Below are 24,276 nucleotides of genomic sequence, written 5' to 3'. Positions count from 1 at the left end.
CTTGTATCTCCAACATGTCTCTCCAAAAGGCAGTTTAGATCCTTCTCTCCCACTGTAGGTGCCAGGGAAGGGAGGTGGTCCAACCCCACTCCAGGGGGCTTCCAAAGGGTTTTGGTCAGTAGCTGCACCCTGGGGTTGGGGGGTGGGTCAACACTCAAGGTTGTCCTGGTGCTAAGCAGCCCTATCTCAAGAGCTGCTGAGCTGGTCCCATTGCTGACCCACCGGCCAGCCTTCTCTGACCCAACAGCACCAGAAATGCCCCATGCATCCCTGGGACAGACTGTGAGTCCACACTCCTTGGCCTGGCATGAATTCACAAATGGACAGAACATTTTCCTTAAAAACAGTTCATTAAAAAATAGTTTATTAGCATCTGTGCTGTCCTGTGCAAGTAAAGAATGGCTTCCTCCCCAGATGCCCCAGCCTCCCCTCCTGGGCCTCTGGGGAGCAGCTCTGCAGTAGGCCCCTGACTTGAGGCAATGTCCTTGCTCATCTGACTCCAGTCCCATCACTCCTGGCCAGGGGCTAAGCCCCACCCCGAGATGCCATAGGGATGGTCTCCCCTGAGTGACTGTCACCTCCAGCATCTGCAAAGACGCCCCCACCCCTAGGGGCCGGAGCCACGTCCACTTGGATGACACCGTGCACCTGGGAGAGCTGTGGGCTGTCCAAGCTGGCGATGAGCTGGCGGGGTCCTGGTCGCACAGGCACGAACTTCTGGTGCAATGTCACTGTCTCATTGCCCCCAATGTCCCTGCGGACAGAGACAGGGTCATTGGTGATGTGGCAGCCAGGAAGGAAGGAGCAGGAAGTAGAACCCTTCAGGCATTTCTGGGCTCAGCTGGAACCCCTACACCCATGGCCAGGACAAAGCCTGAACCCCAAGGCCTCCTGGCCTTTGCCTCTACATAGTCAAGTCAGTGGCCTCCCAGCTGCCTAAGCTGGGAATTTTCTGGTCCTCCCAAAACTCCTCCCTCTGCACTCCCACAAAGACCTGTACAGAAATAGCTATCTTGTCTCCCCTACCTCTCCACCACCAGTGCTTGGGCCCTAACCATAACCATCCATACCTATCTCATCTGGGGTTTCCAGGACTGAAGAAAGTTAAACCCAGACTTTGGGGGTGCCAAGGTGGCTCAGTCAGTTAAGCATCTGCCTTTGGTTCAGGTCATGTTCCTGGTGTCCTGGGATCAAGCCGCAGATCTTGCCTAGTTCCCCACCCTCCTGCTCAGCAGGGAGTCTGCTTCTCCCTCTTCTTCTGCCCCGCCCCCTGCTTGTGTGTGTGTGTGGGCACACACTCTCTCTCAAATAAATAAACTTTTTTTTCAAATAAATAAAATCTTTAAAAAAAATGAGATTTGGGGGCTTAGTACAGTACTGCCAAATAATTTCAGTTTTGCCAAGAAAGGAAGTGGAAGAAAATTATCTCAAAACATTGGACGGACGCTATCTCAGAGAAAAAGGATAGTTCTTCCCAAGAACAGACAACTGGTATCTTTTAAAGTGACACACACTTGTGTGTGTGTGTGCATGTGTGTGTGTGTGAGAAAGAGAGAGAGACATACATGAGTGGGTATGCACACACTTACTAGTGTCTTCATTTTCTCCCTTCCTCATGGATATCTAGCTATTTAGTCCCAGGCCATCCCTCTGGAAGTCACAATTTCACCAGCCTTCTAACTGGCCTTCTTGCTGCCTAGGTCCTATCTTACTTTTCCACTCTGGTCTCTGTTAACTCAGAGGTGAGCTGACCCTTTGCGGGTTGGGCTTCCTCAGCACTTATGGGATGAAACTGAAGCTCCCTAACCCGACACACAGGCTCCCTCTGACTCAGCCCTGCCTGCATGGCCTCATCATCCCCCACCATTCCACCATTCCTCCTGCCCACCAGCCCAGAGAGTCAGCTCCTTCCCCTCCCTGAACTCATGCTGTTTTCACGCTCTGCTCCTGGGCTGGCTCCAGGCCCTGCTCATACCACACTCTCAGTGAAGGCTCCCTTGAGCACCTCCTGCCCTCAGGGAAATAAGCCTTGTCCTGCTCTGAGCTCCCCCAGCAGCCCAGGTGTGCGCTTTACACACTGAACATGACTGCATCCCCATCCTGCTGGCACATGCCTCTTAGCATCCGTCCTTTCCTGCCTCTGCCTGAACCCTTGCTTCTGGCCCCCTAGTCAAACTAAGCCTGCCCTGGGGATCTCTTCTCTGGCCCAACTCTGGGCAGACACCTCAGTCCTCCCAGGGAATGAGCTGGTACCACAACTTCAAAGATGCGCTCTCCTTGGGACAAAACATCTAGCTTGGAGCCTGCTTCCAAAGGGCTTCCCTGGACCACTTTGTACTCTTTCTGCTACTGCTGTTAGCTGTGTGGTTTATGATAAGTCATGAAACTTCTCTGATTCTCACTTTCTGGTCTGCAAAATGGGAGTGAAATGCAAAATAAGGGGGTGGGATCAGATAGTCTTGTAGGTGCCTCTAAGCTCCACAAAGGAGGGAAGAAGTGGCAGGCATGTAGTATGTACAGTCCATCTGTTAAGTTAAAGACCAAATTTCTAGACTTCTTATCAAAATATATAATTAGAGGGGCACCTGGGTAGCTCAGTGGGTTCAAGCCTCTGCTTTCGGCTCAGGTCATGATCCCAAGGTCCTGGGATTGAGCCCCACATCCGGCTTTCTGCTCAGCAGGGAGCCTGCTTCCTTCTCTCTCTCTGCCTGCCTCTCTGCATACTTGTGATCTCTGTCTGTCAAATGAATAAATAAAATCTTAAAAAAAAAAAGTATATATATATATATAATTAGACATGAAGTCTACAACATAACAGATAGGCTATACTGTGGCTGGCTACAAATTTGTATTTGTAACTTCTGCCGACTTTTCCATAGATACAAGAGTCAAGTTGTTTAGGCTCAGACCAGCCTTTAAAATTCCAGGTGTGCGGGGTGCCTGGGTGGCTCAGTGGGTTAAAGCCTCTGCCTTTAGCTCAGGTCATGATCTCAGGGTCCTGGGATCGAGCCCCGATCAGGCTCTCTGCTCAGCAGGGAGCCTGCTTCCCCCTCTCTCTCTGCCTGCCTTTCTGCCTACTTGGATCTCTGTCTGTCAAATAAATAAATAAAATCTTAAAAAAAAAATAAAAAATAAAAAACAAAATAAAATTCCAGGTGTGCCTGGGCAGCTCAGTCAGTTAAGCATCTGCCTATGGCTCAGGTCATGACCCCAGGGTCCTAGGATCCAGCCAGTAGGGACCCTGCTTCTCCCTCTCCTGCTCCCCCTACTTGTGCTCTCTCTCTGTCGAATAAATACAAATTTTTAAAAAACACTCTACTTAATTTACACTAGAACTGAACTGTACTATTTCAGAATACAGGCTTTATTTGTAACATATTTCCTAGGAGAAGCCGCTTTCCAGCTTCCAGCCAGCAACATCAAGATCTCTTCCAGCCCTGACCTTGGTGTCAGCTGCGACCCCGATACACCTACATCTGTGAGTTTAAGTGGGGTACATCAGCTGCTACAGCTGGAATGTGCCTGAAACTGAGTGCAGGTAATGAAACCAACTCTCTGACAGGGACACCAGAAATGAGACATCCAAATGAGCACTGTCCTGCAATTACGTACTTGTTCAACCATGTTGCCAAGATTTGAAACATTTCTAAAAACTCCTCTCAGACTTTTCGTCTGAGCCACTGAAAACCACAGGTCCATCAAGTGCACCCAGTCTAGTGTCTCTCTCTGTCTCGCCCTCCAACCCCCAGCCCCTGCCCCGGCATCCCATTCCTCCTTTACAGCCAAGCTTCATTTCTGATGGAAGAGGGCATCCCCACCCATCTTGATCATCTATCTGCCTTATTAATTAATCTTAGCTCTAAATAGCCTCAGGCTGTTTCCCCAAAGTCAAAACTGTCCCAGAAGGCCACCCTAAGGACATTCTAGAGACTATGACTCAGACTGTGGGGGAAATTCCCCAGAAGGGCTTGGAACAGACTTCCAGCCTCCCCTGGTGACTGGTTTGGCCCTGACAACAGCCATCTGGAGGAGTAAGTCTGGAATGTTTACTAAGTGGACAGTCGCCCCGCTGGGAGGCACACCTTAGGCTTAATGGGGTTTCCATCCCACAGCCTTTGATGTGCCAATGAGAGCAGAGTAACACCCAACTTGGAATCTAATATATCTGAACCACCAGCCCAGGCACTTCCCCTCAGAGTTCTCAATTGTTCTGTAGACCCCAGCCTGGGCTCAAAGTAGCGAGGAGCCAAAGAATGTCTAAGGAGAACCTACCTTGAGAAACCATCATCCAAACCTCTTGTTTGGGGGTGTGGGGCACGGACTGGGGCCTTTAAAGGCAGGGCTTGGGGGAGGCTCATACAAGCCTCACAGCTAAAGAGAGGAGATGGATCCCCTCATGCTCAGCACAGGGGTCCCCTCTTTACTCCCAGTTTGGGGGCAAGAATCTAAGGTCTGGTGGAGGTGCTGAGGGGAGTCCAGCTCTGGGAACCGCTCTCCATCATCTGTAGGTGAGAGATGTCTACACGGTGAGCTACCCGGGAGTCCCAAGCTGTACTCTCTAAGGTGACAGGGACCCACGTAGGGTGAATGGGGGAAAGCACTCTTCTGTGGCATATCACATCACCAAGGGTCAAGGCTGGGGCAAAGATCAGGATAGCAACTATTCAGCTTTGGCCTGTTGGCAAAAGTGAGCGGCCACCACCGAGCAGAGCCTGCTGTGTGTCAGGAGAAGGAGTGGGCAGGGCAGGCAGGGACCCCCTGCTTCCCTCATCCCACTCCTCCACAGGGGCCACCCCTTTCCCTCAGGCACTCTTTGTCAAAAGAGGGAAACACCTGCCCCTGTCCTCAGAAGTCTGATCTTAAAGGTCAGCCTCTGGCCTTCTCTGCTTTCCCTCTGCGCTATTCTGGGGAGGGATATCGCAACGTGTGCACATCTATGTCAGAGATGACAGCACAGGCCCAGGGACACAAGCATTTTGTCACCACACTGGGTACAGAGGCTCGCCTGGCCAGGGCTGAGGCCCAGGGAGACTGATGGGGGGCCTGAGGCACAGGGCCCTCATCTTGGGAACTGCTGCTCCGCCCTCATGATGCAAAGGCAGCAAGGGGGTTGTGAGCCTGCCTGTCAAGTGTGCCGTCTGCCCCTTATGGCATGGCAGCCAGCTTCCCTGTGGTAAAGCGGGGCCAACAGTGGCCATAATCAAAATAAGAACAACCAACAGAGACTCATGCTGGGCCAAGGCCAAACTAAATGCTTTACGTGCTTATCTCACCTAGCTCTCTGAACCTCCCTCGGAACCCAGAGTGTTGTCATGCCCACTTTCCAGGTGAGAAAATAGGCTTCAAGGAGATAAGTCACCTGCTCCAGGGCACAGAGCCAGTGAGTGTTGGAGTTGGGACTTGAACCTAAGTCTTCAGGATCCCAAGGCTTTGCTTTTAATCATATGATGAGCTCGAATGTACCTTACAGGGTTTTTGTGGTCTTCGAATGAGATAACGACCCTGAAGTGCCCAGTGGGTTCCTGAGCGCTGGGCATGTGGCAGTGATGAGCTGCTAATGACTCCTAAGGGAAGTGCCGGCTCCCCAGGGAGACCGCAGGGAAGGACCAGCCTGGCACTAGGCACATGCCAGGTCTTCTTAACTGCTCCTGGCCCTGAACTGAGTCAGGAGACATTGCTGGCTGGCTCCAGACTGCTGTACTGGGTTCTGGCTGACTATTGTCCTGACCAAGAGAGGAAGCAGCGTGGGACCCATGGCAGAAAAGGGCAGGGTTGGGGAGAGGCCAGACTCACCCCACATTGAGGATCTTGGGTCTCTGTAGGCCAGAGCCCTCAAGCCGGAAGACGACGTTGGTGAGGGTGACAGGCAGGGGGTTCCTGAAGACAATCTGTACTTCGCACTCCTGGCCAACCACAGCTGCCCCCAATAACTAGGAGAAGAAGAAGCCCCCTCCATGTCAGAGAGCCCGGCCAGATACAGTGGAACCATCACTCCACCAGAAAGAAAACTCTGCATCAACATCTCCCCAAGTCCCACACTTCCACCCTGGGGAGAAACAGGGCTCCGCAAAAGCCAGAGAAGAAACTCCAATCAGGAATATGAGATCTGATTTTACCTATGAGGACATGGAGGCCCAAAGGCCCAAAGCCAGCCTCCAATCTCCTTCTCCTGGAACTGCTCGCCAGGCCAGCCCTCTCCCAGCTTCTTGCCCTCGCCCCCTTCCCCTCCACCTTCTCCCAGCACCCCACCCCCACGCATACCCGGGGCACCCAGCAAGCCACACTCACTGTGAGGGAGAGGTCTGGGGTACGCAGACGGAAGGTATGCTGCTTGGCCAGCACCTGGCCACTCTCCTTGACGTGGCCCGAGACGTTGAGCAGCATGGAGCCCTGGTCTACAAGGTGGGGCCTGTATTCCTTGTAGGCCACAGGCATGGACACATGGTCCGCTGTGGAGAAGACGCAAGGTGTCACGGGGGCCTTCTTACCCAGACACATCCTCCGGAGGGGGTTCCTGGGCCCACAGCCCCAGGGTTCCCGGCCGCCCATGGGGCAGGGCTGGGGAAGGGGCTCTTACAGGCCCCTGGCGCCAGCACCACTTCCTTCTTGCTCTCCTTGAACACAGGCCCTGTGACCCCGGTGTAGAAGGTGACCGAGAGGTAAAGGTGCAGCTTCACGGTGCGGGGACTGCCGCCGCGATTGCTCAGCACCACGGAGACTGCCAGGTCCTGCCCCATCACTGCGTCCTGGGCCTCCACCTGCATGGCCACATCCTCTGCCGAGTCGCGGCTGGAGTACACGTTGGGTTTGCTGCCATGTGCGGCTGCTGTCTCCACTGCCCTCCGCTCTGCTTCTGAGCCTGGGTGGGGGTCGAGGGTTGGGGTGAGGTTGTGGCTGCTGCTGGAGTGGGCAGGTGCTCAGTGGGAACCCCAGGGATGGGCCAGAGCCAAGCAGGCCGGAGGACTGGTACCTTCTGGGTGTTTATACATGTGGGTGACATCGTCCCGCATGTTGGATCCGATGGCCTTTGTGATGATGAGTGTGCCAATGGCCTTCTCCTCTACATACACGATCTTGAAGCTGCCATCGTCCTGTCGCTGCCAGTAAACTTTGTCACTGTTGACCTGTCAGAGGAAGGGAGTGGTGGGGGGCGATGAGCCAGGATGGAGCAAGCCTGAGCGTCTGAGGGTGGGCCTGACCCCCAGCTGCAGGGAGGGCTAGATCCAAAGGTCAGGAACTTCCTTGCACAGTTGAACTGGGAGACTTTCCAAGCTGAGCCAGACGAAGGCGGAGACGAGAAGCTGGGAGGCTCCGTGTAGTACATTTGGCATTAATAACAGTAATCCCTTACGCTCATCCACTGGCTTTATGACTTATAAAGCAGTTTCATACTCATTATTTCTTTTGATCCTGAGCACAGGAAGCACAGCAGCCATGATTATCACCCTTTCACAGTGGAAGAAACCTAGACTCTAGAACGAATGACTTGCCCAAGGTCACACAGCTACTCTGTCAGCGGTGAAGTCAGGACCAGAGAACTCAGACCCGATACCAGTGCTCTCGTCCCACCAGACTGCCTCAGAAGGACCTGGAGCAGAGCCCTCACCTCGGCAAAAATGAAGGGTGTATCATACTTCATGTAGACCAGGCCATTCTTGATGGACTCCACAGAGCAGGGCCCACAGCAGAAGATGCCTAGGGGAGCAGAACAAAAAGGGGGGGATCAAAGGAGGCTGAGGAAACCCTCTGATCCTCAGGAGAGGCCCACCCAACCGGGCCCATTGCCCACTGCCTCAGGGTCACCTGCCACCTGGTGAAACCCAGGGAAGGAACACAAAGAAGAGTTCGGTTCCATTTGGCCTCAGTCAACCAGGGCGAGGCCAAATGTGGGACAAGTCTGCCCTGACAACCAAATCCTTGGCACATCCTTCCTCCACTGGCTGAAGCTGGATGGTGGCTGTCTGTGACCCCAGAGGTTAGGACCCCCATCCTGCATCAAGACAAACCCAGAGCCCATTGTGGCTCTGCCTGCTGGCTGGGAAAAGAGCCACCCTTCCAGGAAGATCCAGAACAAACCCTCAGCTCTGGAGCCTGCAGTGTGTCCTCTCTTTGGGGAGGTGGAAAGGGAGCTGGTGGGAAATAGAGTCTGTTCTCAGCATGCTCAGGGGAGATTTCTGGTGGAGATGGACTGACAAGGAAGAAGCTTGGCACAGAGGACACAAAATAGGAAGTGAGGGCCATTCAACAGAGAAGAATCTTAGAGGGGTGCCTGGGTGGCTCAGTCTGTTAAGTGTCTGCCTTCAGCTCAGGTCATGACCCCAGGGTCCTGGGATCGAGCCCCACATCGGGTTCCCTGCTCAGCATGGAGTCTGTTTCTCCCTCTCCCTCTGCTGCTCCCCAGCTTGTGCTTTCTCTTCTCTCTCTCAAATAAATGAAATCTTAAAAAGAAAAGAAAAGAAAGACACAAAGAAAAGAATTTTAGAAAACACCAGCACTATGGTTTCCTTTAACAGATGAGGAAACAGGCCCAGGGAGGCCAAACAGATATCAGGGTCTGACAAGACAATCAGATCAGAGAAAGGAAGGAACAGATATTGACAGAAAAGCTGCTATGCTCCAGGCATGCTGCTGCTACTCTCTCGAATGTATGATGACCTCATTGAATTCCCCCAACAACCCTATCTAGTATATATATATATATATATATATATATATATATATTCCCCATATTATAGAAACACCAAAGTGCAAAGGTGCAAGCAACTTGCCCAAGGTGACCTGAGAAGTGATCAAGCTAGAATCAAGCCTGGGTCTGTCTGGTCTCAGAACCCCTGCAGGCTCTGCACCCCAATGTTCCCCAGAGTGGGGACGGGAACTCAGCTCTCCCAGGGTCCTGGGCCAGGCTGTCCTGGTGGGCATCATTGGGTTGCAGGAGTCAGGGAGCACCATTCTTAGAGATGACTGAGAGGGAGGGATCTGGCCAGATAGAAGGAATGTAGGCTAGGCAAATGCCATCTGACATGGGGTGAAGAAGGGAGATATGGGGAAGAAGGCAACAAGATGCGGGAGGCCTGGCTGCCTAGCCCTGGAATGTTAAGGTAGGAAGGGAGGGCTGTTTGAGAACACAGTGTACAGCAGGTCTAGTTTTGGCAGAAATGTGTGTGCTGGGGAAAAGGAAATCAGTAGGTGAGGACATCAGTGATGGTCTCTGAGGTTTGGGTTATGAGGACTATTTTCTTCTTCAAACCTGTCTGAACTCTGGTTTTACTCTGTACCATACATACACCTCAAAATGTACAACAGAACAGACAAGAGGGGAACTTGGTGAAAGTGAGAATGTGTGAAGGGAGGAGTCAGGGATAGGAGAGGCTCTGCTGCTGACCTACTGCTCTGTGCCCTAGAGAAAGTCACTTGACCTCTCTGGGCTACCACTGCCATGTGTCCCACAAGAGCTTGAGGTGGTCTCCAACCCAGCTGATCTCCAGCATCAGCAGGGGAACTTTCAAACTTTCAAAAATATAGATTCTTGTATCCATCTATCCCTGAGATGTCTGATGGGTCAGATTTGGGCTGGGAGCTAGACATTTACTGAAGACAAAACAAAAACATCCCGAGAGAGAATTAGGAAACTTTTACATTTTGTGTTATTCAATTCTAGACTCCCCCACTCCACCTTCCGGGCATGTACTACTTATTATAATGACCTTTTTAACTTTAAATATATATATTTAAATAAAAGAGCCCTTCAATTAATTATCTCCGAGATGTATGAGTAAAAAAGCAAATGAGAAGAGTGGGTGTATTTGCAAGGGAAACCTCTTACTGAACTCTCTTGAGTCTTTTGATTTGTGAGCCATCTGAATATATAAATCATAAGAAATCATAAACAAAGGAAATCTAAGCAAACAGATGGTTACACAGAAAGGCAACGATCGACTAAAGGCCAGGCGGCGATTCTGTTGGTAAGCCCATTTAAAAAAACATGGGGGTTAAAGGGCCTAGCCCTTTAAGGGCATGGCCCAGACTGGCCCTGACACTCGGGGTCTGTCACCCAGGCTGGGAGATGGGGATGGGGCCAAGGTGGGACACAGGGGCCAAGCAGGGCCCCGCCTCACCGCTGCTGGTCTCCTGGGGCGTAGCGTCCACCACCTGCCACCCATCAAAGCCCGACGGCAAATCTGGCCTCTTCATCCAGCAGTCGTTCCACACGTGGAAGTTCCTGGATGGACATGAAGGGTGGGCTGGGTCTAAGCAGCCTGTTCAGGGCCTCCCCACTGTCCCCTCAAAGTCCAGATCGTGGTCACCATCCCTTGGCAGGAATAAGCAACCCAGGCCCAGCCCCAGCCTCACCAAACAGAATCGTGGTTCAGGTGCTCCAGGGGCTTCATGTTCTCATCAAAGTAGATGTCCATGGTGAGAGATGTGTCTGTGTCGTGTGCTGAGTTGAAGTTGGTGACAGTGCGGGTAGCCAGGCCCAGGCAACGCAGCACTGTGGAGGAGCCAGGGTTAGGGTTCAGGGCCCAGACAGGGTGGGGGTGGTGGGCAAGGTGAGGAACAACAGGGTGACAAGGGTCACTGGGGTTGCCAAATGGTGTCAGGGGTCTGGAGGTCTTGGGGCCAGGGAGCGTTGGGGGTCAAGGGAAGCCAGGCTACCTGCCTGACTTGTCTCTGCCTGGCTCTTCTCCCTCCTTTCCTCTAGGCCTCTCTAAGTAGTTAACACTAATTAATGATAATTAAGGTCAGCCTACCATCCATCCCCCCCACTTGTCCCTGCACTAGAGCCACCACTGGGTGGGGCTCTGGTTTCCCTCCCTCTTTCACACATGGCCCAGGCAGCTCCTGGCCCAGGCCCTCCACTACCTGTGGTGGTCACGCCGGCGAAGACCCAGCACTGGCCATAGGGGACAGAATAGCCAGTGCGTAGGTAGCTGAGTAGGATCTCCACGCTGCCAACCCAGGCTGAAGGGTTGGTGCCTCGAGAGTAATCACCAGACCAGTTTCCAATCAGGACCCCGTTGTCGTCCAAGGAGTTTACCTGCCCAGGACAGAATGGAGTGGGTGTGCGTGGAGGGAGATGTCTGGGACCTTCCATGTAGTCCCCAGCCCTGCCCCTGCCCCCACCCCTTACCCATAAATGCCTTGGGATCTAGCCAACAGCCTGAGCCCTGCCCACCCCTCCCAAAATCAACAGGTCCCCCCCACAACCGCTGCCAGATCTGACACTGTAATGGGAATCCTGGGTGTGCCAAGTTTTGGGTTTGGCCCTACATTCCACAAGAGCTGGGACTGAAGCCAGGAAGAGTGGGGTGGGGCCAGGGAAGAAGGAAAGAGAGGTAGTAAGACCCCTTCCACAATATCCTTTGCAAGGGCAGGATAGGGCCGAGTTCCTGGAGAAATCAGAAAGGGCAGCAGCGTTGGACGGAGAGGGCAGGAAGCGGACACATAATAACACTCAGAGACATGAGGGTGCTCACCATGGCAGAGATGACCCGGGAGACACTGACAGGGTCCCCACGGCCTCCATATGGCATTCCCCGCCGGTCCAGGATGTACAGGCAGGCATCCAGCACTCCATGATCAAACTGGAGGGAGGGAGGGCAGAGGTGACGCCTAGGTCACCCACTCCTTCACCCTACCCCACTGGCCTCTTTCTCCCCCAGGCACATGCGGCCATGGCCAGCCATACCTGTCCATAGTTCCAGGTCCGCTCACCAATCTGGGCTTCAGTTCCATAGTAGATTCTCCCAGACTCATTAAGCACATACTCTTGTCGCCAATCCTCATGGTCCACGTACACGATGTCCTCTGTGTCCCCAAAACACACATACCTGGTCCCCTCTGGCCCTCTCCCTGGGCCCCACCTGCCCCTGGGCCCATTCTGCAGAACTACTGTCCACAGAGGAGTGAGAACACTGCTAGCCTGACAGCACTTCTCTCCCAGGAAGGATAGAGGGAGCGTGACAGAGATGGTGGGAGGAAGGCAGCTGTAACCAGAGCTGTTCACCAGCAGAGGCAAGGCAGCATGACCTTGGGCTGTCACCTTTCCACGCTGGACCTCGGTCACCTCACCTGGACAACAGGAGGCTGGCTTCTCCTAGTGCCAGGGACCTTGTCTAGGATTCTAAGAAGGGAAACTGACTGGTCCTCCTTCCTGTCCATGCCCTGCTCCTGATTCCAGCAGGCTCACCTGGGCACCAGGGATTGAAGAGGATATAGATCTCATTGCTGGGGTCAAAGGGCAACTGGAACTCGCCAGCCTCGCAGCGTGTGCGGATGGTGAACTGAAACTTGCCGATGATGGCGTTGGGGGAGGTGTGGACCCGGAGGTTCAGATTCTGCCCACTGGCCTTGGTCACCTGGGCTTTCCAGCCTCCATTGCTCCCCTTGCCCACCGGGATGATCACGTGCGTGCCCTTCCCCACCTCGGGGTTGTTTCCTGGAGTAGAGGAAGCAGCAGTTAGCTGATGAGGCTTCTCTGAGGGGAGATAGAGCCTTAGATTTCTCCCAGCCCCACCCAGAATGTGTATGAGCCAGCATGCGTGTGTGTGTCCCTGAGTTGGGCCATCACCTTAGTCTGTGACAGTCTCTGAGAGCAGCTCTGTCCCCACCCGATGCTGGCCCACATGCCAGGGCAGAGCCCCAGTCCAACATCCCAAACCTGTTCCCCTGACACTGAACTCAGAGCTGGGTAGAAGAGACCAGGCCACCATCACCCTCTACCTGGCCTGTCTCAGTGGCTATGCTGGAGAAGCAGGGCTGCCCTGACTGGGTCCAGATGCCCTGAGCCCCTGTGGAAGGGCAGCCCAGATTCTAAAGGAACCCTGCCTACTCTGTGGGGCTGCAGCTTCCAGAGCCTGGAGCATCCCTGGTGGCAGTGGTGGGGGTACTTGGGAAATTAGAGGCTGGGGTGGGCAAGGCTGGGCTCTAATCAAAGGGTATGAGGAGTCGCCCGCCCCCGGCAGCAGCATAATCACCAGCCTGGGCAGTCAACGGCCACCAAGCAACGCGGTGAGGGAGGCACCTGCCCTGGGCCACGGGGACGGAGAAAGAGAGAGACAGAGCTGGACAGAGAGGAGGGAGCCAGCCACACCCTGGGGAAGGACAGAAGACACAGAAAGAAAGACACACAGAGGCAGCCACGATGAGGAAGAAGTTGAAAGAAGCACCTGAAGAGAAAGTATTGGAGACAGATGCCCCTGGAGGCTCAGAGTCTGAGCTTAGGAAAATGGGACACCAGGACCCTCCCTGAAACATACTCCCATGCTTGCCCCTGGCTTACGTGGCAGAGGTGAGGAGTGGGGTGAGGGAGGAGCTTGAAGATGTCCCTCTGACCTTAATACCAGAGCTGGGAGGCCCTGATAGCTAGCACCCCTGCACCCCCAACACTAGGGCTTTTGTCCTCCCGCTGCAGGCCCCACTGACCGATAAGCAGCTCCAGGGCGACATGATCAGAGGACTCATAGGGCCGAGAAAAGTGGAGGACCACGTGGAAAGGCTGTCCACGGCGTATAATCAGCTCATCGTACTCAAACTCGTCTGTGTGGTGCTCTCGGCGGTTCTGGTCTGACCGTGCACTCAGCAGATCCACACCGGTCACCACCAGCATGCCCTCTGCAAGGCCATGGCTCTGGGTCAGCGAAGCCCTGTGGGAAGCCCAGGCCTCCATCCTAGGCCTCCCAGGCCCCCATTAAGGCTTTTCAGCTCACAGAGAAAGTGGACAGGAGGGCCTCACCTCGGATGGTGCCATCTCCAGCGGCGTTCACATCGCCGGTCCGGGAGCCAGGTCGGCGGGAACCTGAGCCCCGGGAGTCAGGTCTTCGACTTCCAGAGCGAGACCCTCGGCCTCCGTAGGGCTCATCTGTCCCATTTCGGCAGGAGCAGCAGGGACAGCAGCGAGCCCAGAAGGAACGGCCTCCTCGGCGAGACATTCTGTCTGGCTCTGGCTCTGGCTCCGGAGAAGGTGTGGTTGGGGGTTGCCAGGGGTTCCCACCCCAGCGGCCCACATCTGACCGAGGACCATCTGTCATGCCTGTGTGGAAGAGGCACGGAGGCTACGATCACCCACTCAGACCTCCTGTACTTAGAATACCCCAGTTAACACACACAGAAGTCCTCCGTCTGGAGAGCTCAGTCCCATCCAGCTGAGATGATCTGATCTTGCCCCAGCGACTCCCCCAAACCCAACCAGGGACCCTCCCCAAAGGCTGCTCAGATTCACCTAAAGAAAACAACCACGTTGCAGAGAAATCTTCTCCCTTTCACCTCCAGTGACACCCACCAAACCAGACTCCACGTTAAGAAACCTGCCCTCAAAAATTCATCCCAGAAAGGAGTGGACACTTGTCACAGCCTCAGGACCCAGTACACAGACCAACCCTGGGACCCGCTCCCTCCACCTGCCAGTTACTCAGTTTAGAGGTCCATGAGCCACCTGCCTCTAGGACTCATTCTAAGCAGAGAACCCCCACCCCCATTCCTTAGCAGAGGCTCACTGCAGAAGACAGGCAGTGAGCCGTAGGACTTGGGGTTCTTGGCATTCCCCACGTTGGGTCAAACACCCGCACAGAGCTGTGGGGGTGGCAGGGCGCTGCAGGTGCGGGAGCCCGCGGTCCCCAGGGCGCAGAGCCTCTGAGTTGGGGCAGCCTGAGCCGGGCTGGCAGGCTCTGGCTGGGCCGCGCCCCATTCCGGCCTGATCCAGGTCCCCAGGCTCAGCACCGCAGTCCCCGATGGAGCCTCACCTGGCTGCGGTGTTGGCGACAGCAGCGCTGAGTGCCGCGGCCGGGCTGGGACAGGTCGGAACTGCTGGGACGGGGTGAGTGCAAGGTGTGGGGCGGGCGGGTATGTGGTTTATGAGGGGGGGAGGGCGGGGCCAAGCTGTGGAGAAGGGGAAGCCTGATTGCTCCATTCCCCCCCCCACACACCCTGCAGAGGCCCAGCCTCCAGGGACTGTCTCCAGGTAGGGGCAGGAAATGAGAGCTGGCCTCATCCCCTTGTCTCCTTTCCCCTTTCCAGGAACTGTGGCAATGAGATGATGCGGGGTGGGGCTGGGGTCTGCCAGGACTCAAAGCTGAGGTGAAAGTGGAAGGCTTTGGTGAGACTGCCCCACTGAGGGACGCCACTCCAGGCTAATTCCTGCCAGACTGGGGCAGAAGCGGCACCCTCTCCTGGGTGAGAGCCCGAGGGCAATGGGGCAAGGTGCCCCTTCCACCCTGGCCCCTATGCAGGGGACCCCTGTTCCCAAGCTCAGGTGGCCTGCCTCTGCTCCACTCTCACAGGCCCCCTGCTGCCAGGCTCTGATCTGGTATGGCCCAGGCCAGGCTCAGCCCTGTGAAACTGGCCCATGGGCCTGGTCCTGGTCCTGCCCAGGGAGGTCCCGGGCTCCTTAGCTGCAGACTGGTGACATCAGCAACCAGGCCCTCAGACTGGCTCCACCAGGCAACCCCTGACCTGCCGGCTCTACCAGATCCTCTGATCCCCCCACCCATCTGTCCTTCCTTCTTCCTCCAGCTGCTTCACAACCCCAGCATGAACGAACTGCCCCCAGCTTCCTGTGTCCCTACAAGTCTGAGATTGTGTTGGGGAGGGGAATGACAGGTTATGGTCAGGGTAGGATTAACTCCTTGTTTTCTCCCCTCAGCCTGGGGGCTTGGTGAAGGCTTAGATCCTTGCTCTGCTGCTCGAGTGGGAATTGAGGCCCCCTCCCTAGAATGCAGAGTACCCCTTCTCTCACCGAGAAGGGTGGCCAGTCAGCTGGAGTCCAGGATTCTCCAGCCTGGAATTCTTCCCAGAAATCCTGACCAACCGGCTCCAGGCACCTGCCCTGTGTGTCTCCCAACTCCACCCTGGCACTGGAGGAACACCGGGGATGCCACTGAGAGAACCCTAAGGCCAAGTGGAGGTCAGGCATCTTTGCGGAGGCTCTCCTGAAAGTTCGGGAACGTTGGGGCCCTTTTCGTGAGGTCTCTTCCTTCCATCCTGTTGTTGTCCTAGCTCCGCCCATGTGTCCCCCGAAAGAAGACAGTGAAAATGGGGTTGGCAAGATGACACAAGGAAGCAAACTTGAGGAAGGGCCGAGTTTGGTGATGCATCAGGCAGGGAGGGGCCTCGGGGAGCAGGGACTGAGACTCTGAGACCTGGCAGGGAGCCCTCCACACCCACTTTGACCTTTGCCTGCACAGTTCTCAAGCCCTAGACCTGGAAATACCTTCAACACTCTCAGGGGACACATAAGTAAAAATCAAAATTTCAGGCAAGTGTCAAGCAGGTCAGCCAAAGGGCTTTGTTGAGGGTTGCCACTAAGAACTTGTTGGGCAGAGGGGAAGGCTCTGAGCAGCCGGAAATGTGTGAGCACATGTGGGCCCCAGGAGATTCCCAAGGAGCCAGGGAAATGCCTTGTCACACTCTCTCCCTTTTGTTTCTCCTTCCCCACCTAGCCAGGTTTGACTCAGTGCCTGAGCCCCTGAGCCACTCCCCTCTCCTCCCTCCAGGAAGGCCAAGCACCTCAGGGCTTTAAAGTTAGGACAAAGGGTGTATCTGGGGGGACTCTGTGGGAGCTAACACCCAGCTCAGTACCTTGGGAGCTGAGGCCAGGCTCTGCCCATCACTAGGTCCCAATGCGGAAGCAAGAACACGTGTCAGGAATCCCCAACCGAGGTGCAGAGACAGCTCCCGCACGAGCCCAGCATACAGGGGAGCACCCTACCAGCAGCTTCCTCCTCAATACAGTGGGCCCCACCTTCTCATCCCTGAGCACTTGGGAGGGCCAGCCCTAGCATATTCAAGGGCTCTTCAACTACAGGATGCTCCTCATGAGGACCGACGCTGTTGTTGCAGAGGGTGGCACAGACACCCTCATTCCTCATGGGACCAGCCCTCTCGGCTGTGGTGAATGAGCCAGGGCATGGAGGGCCTCTGGAATGGGCAGGAGTCATGGGAGAAACTTTTATGAGTCCTTCTAGTTGGAGACTTGGAGCTGCTCTGCAGCCCAGCCCTGACCAGAACCTGAACCCAAACCCGATCCCTGCCCCATCCCAGAGCAGAAGGTGAGCTCAGATTTTGCTGATTTGCCCCAGTACGAAGACTTCGGTTCCCCACGGTTAAGAAGCAGCAGAACTGAGATGAAAGCACAAGGGAAAGCTGACACAGCCTCACCCTCTCCCTTTCTTGTCCAGAATAGCTGGCAGGAGTAATAGCAGTAGTGGCACAGCGTAGCAGCCCGAGGGGGCCTCTCCATTGTTTATTCAGTCCCAATAAGTTAAAGAGCAAGTGAGGGGGGGAAGGATCTCTAGGTGAGGATGCTGTTAACTGAAGGCAACAGCTCAGCCAGGTGCTCAGAAGCGCCCACTGCTTGGCATAGCGGGTTGCCCTGCAGGTGGAGGAGGACCAGCTTGGGGCAGGAGACAAGAGGCTGGAGCACTGTTGGCTGCTGGAGGCCTTGGGCAGGAGAGTCAAGGAAAGCGTGGCCGGTTCTCCCAGACCCATGTGATCCTGCATAACCATCCCGGTTTTCCCACCAGAACAGGGGCTGCTGCTTGGCAGTCTGGCTGCTAGGCATCTGGCACACGGCCCTGGACAGAGTAAGGCTCCAGACTGCAAACCCCTGCCCCCAGGGCCAGGCAGGAACCCAAGCGGTGGGTCGGATGTGGTGCCAGGACTGGCAGACTATAGCCAAGGACAAAGTTAGTTCTGGTTCCAGGAGTACCCATATCTCCACTCGAAAATGCCCAAGACGGGGCGCCTGGGTGGCTCAGTGGGTTAAAGCCTCTGCCTTCGGCTCAGGTCATGATCTCAGGGTCCTGGGATCGAGCCCCGCATCAGGCTCTCTGCTCCACAGGGAGCCTGCTTCCTCCTCTCTCTCTTCCTGCCTCTCTGCCTAATTGTGATTTCTCTCTGTCAAATAAATAAAATATTAAAAAAAAAAAAAGAAAGAAAGAAAATGCCCAAGGCTGGCTGAGTGGAAATGCAGGCCAAAGGCTGCTTTAACTTCCTTTTTTTTTTTTTTTTTTAAAGTAGGCTCCACACCCAGCATGGGGCTTGAACTCACAACCCTGAGATTAAGAGTCATATACTCTACTGCTAAGCCAGCCAGGAGTCCCTAATCTCCCATTTTTAAGTAGAACCAGAATTCTAGGTTTTTTAAATACAAAAGTTTCAGGTTTTTAAAATATCATGTGGTACCCAAGAACACCTACAGGCTAGTGGTCTTTGAACTGTGGCTTGAGAGTCACTTCCGCCCCGCGAAACCACCAGTGCAGGGCAATGAGGCCTGTATGGCCTCAGGCTATCCTCTCTCCTTAGCCCGCACTGCCACAACTGGCCCCCCGACTCCCCACATACTTGCTGTGTGTCCCTTCCCAGTGTGGCACCTCACCCCACCCGCTGCCCAAAAGGCACCCAGGAGGAAGGATACGGTTGTTACACAGGGAGAGCTCCCGCAGCCGGGGCAGGTTGGCAACACCATCCAGGGACTCTATAGTATTATCATTGGCCTGCAGGACCTGAGGAGCAGGGAGGGCAGAGAAGTCGAGGCAGGGCAGCTGGCAGCATGGGACTGGGGCAATCAAGTAGGGAGGTTGGGTGATCAGCTTACAGTACAGGGAAGGCTTCTAGGGTCAGGCTAGGTGACAGAGGCAGAGAAGGCAAGGGGTCATCAGTAGGGGCTGGGAGGATCTGGACACCTCTTTGTGGGGTGCGCAGACCTCTGAGGGGGAAGGGAAAAGGGCCACCTGGGACAGTGACGGAGCAAATCTTTACCTCAAGGCAGCGCAGGGCAGCCAGGGCGGGGGGCAGGGCTCGTAGACGATTGTGTGACAGGTCCAGGTGAGTGACCAAGAGCAGCTGCTCCAGATGGCAGAGTACCGTCAGATCCTGAGGAGGGGTATATCCAGTGAGACTTGGGGGAGGGTCTGTAGCCATGGCTCATGAGGCACTTACCCTCTGTGCCCCACACAGGGCCTTGGGGACCATGGCCGAGGACAGGAACAGAACATGTGACAAGCTTACCTTAAAACACCAAGCAGTCCACATCAAGGACAAGGGATAGACAGGGAGTGCTGGGATTGGGAGGCGGGTGGGTGGAGGGGCGTAGGCGGCTTGGAGTGGGGGGCAGGCACGGGGGGGCGGTGGAGGAGTACGCTGGGGAAAGCACCGATACTGGCAGGAGTGGGCCTGCTGAGTCTGGGGGATCAGTGTGGTGGCAGCAGAGGTGGGCGGCAGTGACGTGACGAACTGCTGTGTTGGGAAGACTGACTGGGAAGGACCACAAAGACAGAAAACATAGTCTGGGAAGTTTGTCAGACCTCTCTGGAAATGACCCAGGCCTTAGGCTTAGGGGCCTGTCCCAGGGAGAGAAGCATCGGAGTGAGCGGGTGTGGGTGAGGGCTCACTGTGGGGAGGAATGAAGATGTGACTGGCCCTGGGGAAGGGATGGCACAAGGTGGCCCTGGTGACTCAGGACTGGAGACTGGGTGACCAGAAAGATGGGGGCAAGTGACAGAAAGCAAGGCCAGAAAGAAGACTAGGTTGGAAGGAAGATGGAGTCAACCTTGGTTAGGTAGAACATCCGGAAAGGCACCTGTTGAGGCCAAAGCCAGGGGCACAGGGAGGCCAGAGCATCTCCGCTCAAGTGCATGGAGTGGACACAGAAGCTGGCCAGGTCGCGAGGAAGGAAGGGTGGGCCCTGGGAGGCGCCCAAAGCAGCCATACCTTATGACCCAGGTGCAGCACGCGCACCTCGGCGTACTCCATCTTGAGCACGCTGTTCTCCACCAGGAACTTGCTGCGCAGGTCGTCCAGGTATGCGGCCCGCATCGGGTCCACAGCCTGGCAAGGAGGGGGATGGCAAGGAAGGCCCATCAGCTGTCTTCCTGCTGCCCTCCGGGCCTCCCTGATCCCTGCTCCCATGGCCTGACTTGCCTTGAGGGTCTGGAAATACTGCAGTGTCTCCTTCTCATATAGTAGGGGGTCCAGTGCCCGCATCAGCAAAATGATGGTGAGCAGACACCCTAAGGAGAGGGTGAGGAAAAGGTCTGTCTCTCCTAGAACCTTCTCTACTCCCATCTGGAGACCCTTCCTGCTCTTCCCGAGAGGCCCTCCTGGAAAAGGGCCTCCTCAGAAGAGCAGGATGTCAGGGAATGGGGCCTCACATTTATTCTCCGGCTCCAGCTCCTGCAACTCCTTACAGGACTCAAGTTCAGACTGGAGCACCGTGGACTTCTCCACCGACAGCTCACACCTGAGGATACACAGGGCAGGGGAGGGGATGACGTCTACTCGGGGCGCCAGTTGTCCCCAGTATCTAGTGTGAGACCATCTGCCCAAGCCCAGCCTCCCACCCCAGGTGCCCAGAGTCCATAGCCCCTCTCCTGGTCCGGGTGCTTCCCTGCCATCACCTGAAGAGCTGCTCATCAGTGGCTGAGTCCCGGCACCAGCCCTCCTGGCGGCCTGCAAACAAGAATGGGTAGTAGAAGGGGACCACCATGAGGGCAGGAGAGGGATGAAAGTGCTGCCTCGAGGGGGAGAGGTAGAGGTTGTGTCACCTTTTAAAAGCACACACTCCTTTTGGGCATCGCCTGCTGTCCAAATGACACGAAATGTATGCTGGGGCAACTGGTCATTGAGGGAGGCAGCGGGCAAGTCACAGAGCTGGAAGCACCGGGTTAAGGAAATGCTTGAGCCTCACCACTTCTCTGTCCCACTCCATCCCCGCCCCAGCCCCCTACTCTGTCCCACTGTCCTGGGATACCCAGACGTGGCTGGGCCGGGTCCTGCCATCTGGGGTCCTCCACTCCACAGCCAGGGGTGACTCGTCCACCATGAGCAGCAAGGTCTCTGTCCCAGACCCCACCTGGCCCAGGGGACAAAGACAGACCCGTCAGCCTCAATGGCACCAGGCCCACATCCATGATGCTCTCCGGCAAAAGCTGCAGGACTCACTAGGATGGGCCGAGAGAAGGAGACAGTCAGACAGGCCTCATCTCGGCTCACATGCAGGCAGCGCAGGGCATCCTGAGGGTCAGCTGGGGGGAGACACACCCTCAGGTCTCCTTAAATCCTCTTCCATTCCTTCCAAGCCCAAAATGCCCAGCCTCTTTCCCCCCTGCTCACCTCGTCCCAGGAGCCAGCGGTGATAGAACCAGGCGCTCTGATCATTTGGGTCAGTGAAGAAGGCATTCTGTACCAGCTCCAGTTCTGCAAGGGGCCAAGGAGGCATGGGCTATGGCCAGGACCCTGAGGGGGCCCCTGGCCATCCCAGCATCCCACCCTCGCCCTGGAGTACCGCCACCTCTTGGTTCCATTCATCTGTTGGCCCTACACAATGGCTGCATCTTTCCCACTGGACACTCGAGTCCGCTGTAGCCAGGGGTTGACTCTTAGGTGCCCCCAAAGCCAGGCACAAAGTAAGGGCTCAATGAGCCCAAGGAGCAGGTTCAGGAACAGGGTTCGGGAACAGGGCTGGAAAGGCAACACCACAGAGTCTTGCCCAGCATCTCTGACCCTGCTGACCTTTGAGGAGCACATCCTCGGGGAGGCGTCCCTGGGATCCAGAGTCTGGCTGGGGGTGCAGCTGGGGCAAGAGACAGGAGCGGTAATGCCAGGAGGAGTAGTTGGAGAAGTTTCGGGTGATGAGGCTGTCGGTGAAGGCTAGCTCCTCTGCAGGGGGCACAGCTGCCTGTGTGGCCACAAAGCGCCGGTAGTCCCAGCAGTGAACTAACGGAGGAGAGACAGCACATCAAAGAAGTAGGGCAAGGGGAGCCGCACAGCTAGAATCCCTGGAGTTCCCGTGGAAGCCCTCAGAAACACATATGTGTGCTCTATGGGGGATGCGTTTGGCTCCTTTACCCCTTTTGCCATCAGCTCTGTGGGCCTGTCCTAGCCATCCCTCCCAACCCTGGGCCTTACTGAGGCCCCAGGGACCCAGGGCGTGGGGCACAATCGGCAGGCAGGCACGTACAGTTCCGCTCATCGACCTCGAGGAAGCGGGCACATAACTCCAGTTCCCGGGCCCAGTTGGGCTCTGGCAGGCGGCTGAGCAGCCAGCAGCGGTGGTGCCAGGTACCATAGGACTTGGGGTTCACCCGCAGGCAGCTTTCCAGGAAGCCCAGTTCTGTCTTCACCAGAGCTGCCAACTCCTCAGGGGACCTGAACTCAGAGGGAAATGGGACTCAGGGCCCTCCAACACGAAACCTCAGCTCAGCTCGCCCTTCACTTTCTACACCCAGCCCTCAGCTCCCCTCTACCTATGTCCCTGGCTGCCCCATTCTTCCTTTATGCCTGGACTCAGGCAGGACAAGGCCAGGGCCAGCTTCCTGGGGCCCTGAACTCCTACGCACTTTTGGGCCTCCAGCTGCTGAAGCACCTCACGACGACAGTTCCAGAGGGTGGCAAAGTCGGGGTTGGCTCCCAGAATCTGGCTTGTCAGTTCCAGCACTGATTCATCCAGCTCACCAGCCTGGCGCTTAGAAGATAGGTAGCAGGGTCAGATATCATTATCAGTCTCCCACTGCAAGGCTAAATAAGATAAGCAGAGCTACTGAAAATTCTGTAAACCCCACGCTACACAATAGGTACCATGCTGAGAGCTTCAGGGTTTATGGGTATCCTCTGGTTGAATGTTCACAACAACCTTATGCAGTAAGGCCCATTTTATGGAAGAGCAAACTGAAACTTAAAGGGATTCAGTAACTTGCCCAAGGTCACACAGCTTGTTAAGTGATGGAATGCAAATATGGATCCAAGCAGTCTGACACTAAGGCCCAGCTCTTGGTCTCTGTGATATAGTAAGAGGGCCACCTGGAGAATGGGCTACCTCTGAGGGCCCCACCTTCTGGAAGACCGTCTGGGTGGCTGACTGGTATAGCTTCAGCTTCTGCTCCCGCTCTAGCCTTTTGGCCTCCGCCTGCTCTTCCGATGTCTTCACCTTCAGGCGCCCGTGCTACAGGGATGGGGGAGTTGGAAGGGTGCAGGCTGCCTTGCAGGAGCAAACCCACCGAACTCCCCCGACTGCGGAGCCCCAGGTTTATAGAAGGCAACGGAGGCAAAGCCACGAGGGCCACGGGCATGCGGAGGTGAGGGGCTTGACTCAAAGGTCTCACCATGGTGCCAGCTCAGGGCTCAGGACAGGGGAGGGGGTCCAGTGGAAGACCGAGAAACCTGGGGAAAGAAGCGTCAATCAGGGGAGCCCCGCCCCCAGTAGCCCCGCCCCCAGCGCGTCCCCGGAAGCCGCACGGGAGTCTTGGCGGAGACCCCCGGGACGTGAAAGGGTCTTGAGACAAGCGGCGCTAGTCCTAGAGAAGGCGCCCACCCAGACCGGGACTCGTACCCGTGTCGCCTCGCCCACAGCCGATCCTCTCCGGGGCCGGACCCAAGCCGGGGCACGTAAGAATGGAGACCACTCCGCGCCCGGAGACTACCGCTACCTGCCCACCCCACGGATCCCAGACACTCCCGCCCCCCCGCGGGCGGACCCACCTGCGCTGAGGGGAGGCGTGGGCACTGTGAGCTGCGGCGCCCGCCACCGAGCCCGGGCGCAGGGTAGAGCGGCGCCACGCTCCGTCTCGCCGAGACGCAGCGCCCTCTGCAGGCCTGGGGAGGGGCCGGCGGCGGAGTAGGCGGGCTCGGGAGGCGCGTGCGCCGATCCTCTCCCGAAAGGCCAAGTCACTGTAATTAGCCCTCTGGTGCCTATGAGTGCGCATGCGCGACGGTGTGCTGCGCGTGAAAGCCGTGGGGGTTGCAATTTCAGTCAGCTGCTCAAACTGTAGTGTTTTCAACAGCCGGGGACTCACGCAGTCACCATCCCACTGACCTCACTCACTCTACTTGCGAGGGACACCTCCTAGTTGCCACATCTTATGGGTGGAGTGGAGTCTCCTGTCGTTATCTCCACTGACCGTAGTAGCTTTGATGCACCGACTTCCTTCCGCTTGATAACCTTTCCTGGCTTCTGCGCCTTTGCCCCTCTCTTCTCATCTGTTCACCTTCTTCTCCCCTAAATGTTAGTGATCTACAGGGCCCTTTCCTCACCCCCTTTCACATCACACACTATTCCTGGAAGAAGATTCACAAATCCAAGGCTTCTGCTTGGAGTTGGAACTCCCCAGAACTCTCTCCTGGACCCACAGATTTCTGGCCCCACACTTTCTCTAGGTGATTTCATCCACATTCATGGTTTTAATTACTACTTGTGAGCTGGTAACACTCAAACTCGTGTCTCCAGCCCAGATGTCTTGTGAGCTGTAAAAATGAACTGAAAAACACATATATTTGAGCTGGGGGGCC

General features: G+C 55.9%; 2 protein-coding genes across 8 annotated transcripts; both read right to left on the bottom strand.

The window, feature by feature from the left end:
* Window positions 1-331: 331 nt before the first annotated feature.
* Window positions 332-17,233, bottom strand: TGM1 (transglutaminase 1; the record flags this gene model as incomplete). 4 transcript variants are annotated; one of them, XM_082736692.1, is made up of 15 exons in its annotated part: window positions 332-754; window positions 5,794-5,930; window positions 6,289-6,449; window positions 6,578-6,859; window positions 6,971-7,124; window positions 7,607-7,695; window positions 10,116-10,219; window positions 10,351-10,489; window positions 10,861-11,035; window positions 11,475-11,582; window positions 11,687-11,805; window positions 12,188-12,436; window positions 13,423-13,611; window positions 13,733-14,029; window positions 17,152-17,233. In XM_082736692.1, 15 exons carry the CDS (start codon window positions 17,231-17,233, stop codon window positions 526-528), a joined length of 2,514 nt encoding a protein of 837 aa, XP_082592818.1. In that variant the 3' UTR covers window positions 332-525. The 4 variants fall into 4 exon arrangements, with proteins under 4 accessions (XP_082592818.1, XP_082592820.1, XP_082592819.1 ...); XM_082736694.1 differs by lacking the exon at window positions 17,152-17,233 and adding an exon at window positions 16,736-16,911; XM_082736693.1 differs by lacking the exon at window positions 17,152-17,233 and adding an exon at window positions 14,739-16,409.
* RABGGTA (Rab geranylgeranyltransferase subunit alpha) lies at window positions 17,209-23,644 on the bottom strand. 4 transcript variants are annotated; one of them, XM_082736696.1, is made up of 17 exons: window positions 23,470-23,644; window positions 23,094-23,151; window positions 22,823-22,933; window positions 22,332-22,456; window positions 21,953-22,140; window positions 21,505-21,708; window positions 21,106-21,189; window positions 20,935-21,017; window positions 20,744-20,845; window positions 20,538-20,643; window positions 20,391-20,442; window positions 20,145-20,233; window positions 19,915-20,003; window positions 19,705-19,821; window positions 18,754-18,867; window positions 18,410-18,497; window positions 17,209-17,433 (listed from the first exon to the last, which is right to left on the bottom strand). In XM_082736696.1, exons 2-17 carry the CDS (start codon window positions 23,094-23,096, stop codon window positions 17,285-17,287), a joined length of 1,704 nt encoding a protein of 567 aa, XP_082592822.1. In that variant the 5' UTR covers window positions 23,097-23,151; window positions 23,470-23,644; the 3' UTR covers window positions 17,209-17,284. The 4 variants fall into 4 exon arrangements, with proteins under 4 accessions (XP_082592822.1, XP_082592825.1, XP_082592823.1 ...); XM_082736699.1 differs by having other exon boundaries at window positions 22,332-22,450; window positions 23,470-23,586; XM_082736697.1 differs by having other exon boundaries at window positions 23,321-23,523.
* Between the last annotated feature and the right edge of the window lie 632 nt (window positions 23,645-24,276).

The sequence above is a fragment of the Mustela nivalis genome, assembly GCF_964662115.1.
Source record: "Mustela nivalis genome assembly, chromosome: 6".
NCBI lineage: Eukaryota > Metazoa > Chordata > Mammalia > Carnivora > Mustelidae > Mustela > Mustela nivalis.
The sequence above is the reverse complement of the archived record's forward strand: the minus strand, read 5'-3'. Positions and strand labels throughout refer to the sequence as shown.

Bases quoted from the DNA above. Each gene is read 5' to 3' on its own strand.
- RABGGTA (XM_082736696.1), bottom strand. The intron at 21,709-21,952 runs GTACGTGCCTGC...CTCCTCCGTTAG, and splicing joins CGAGGTCGATGAGCGGAACT to TTCACTGCTGGGACTACCGG. The intron at 17,434-18,409 runs GTATCCTTCCTC...CTCCTGCCCAAG, and splicing joins GCTCTCCCTGTGTAACAACC to GCCTCCAGCAGCCAACAGTG.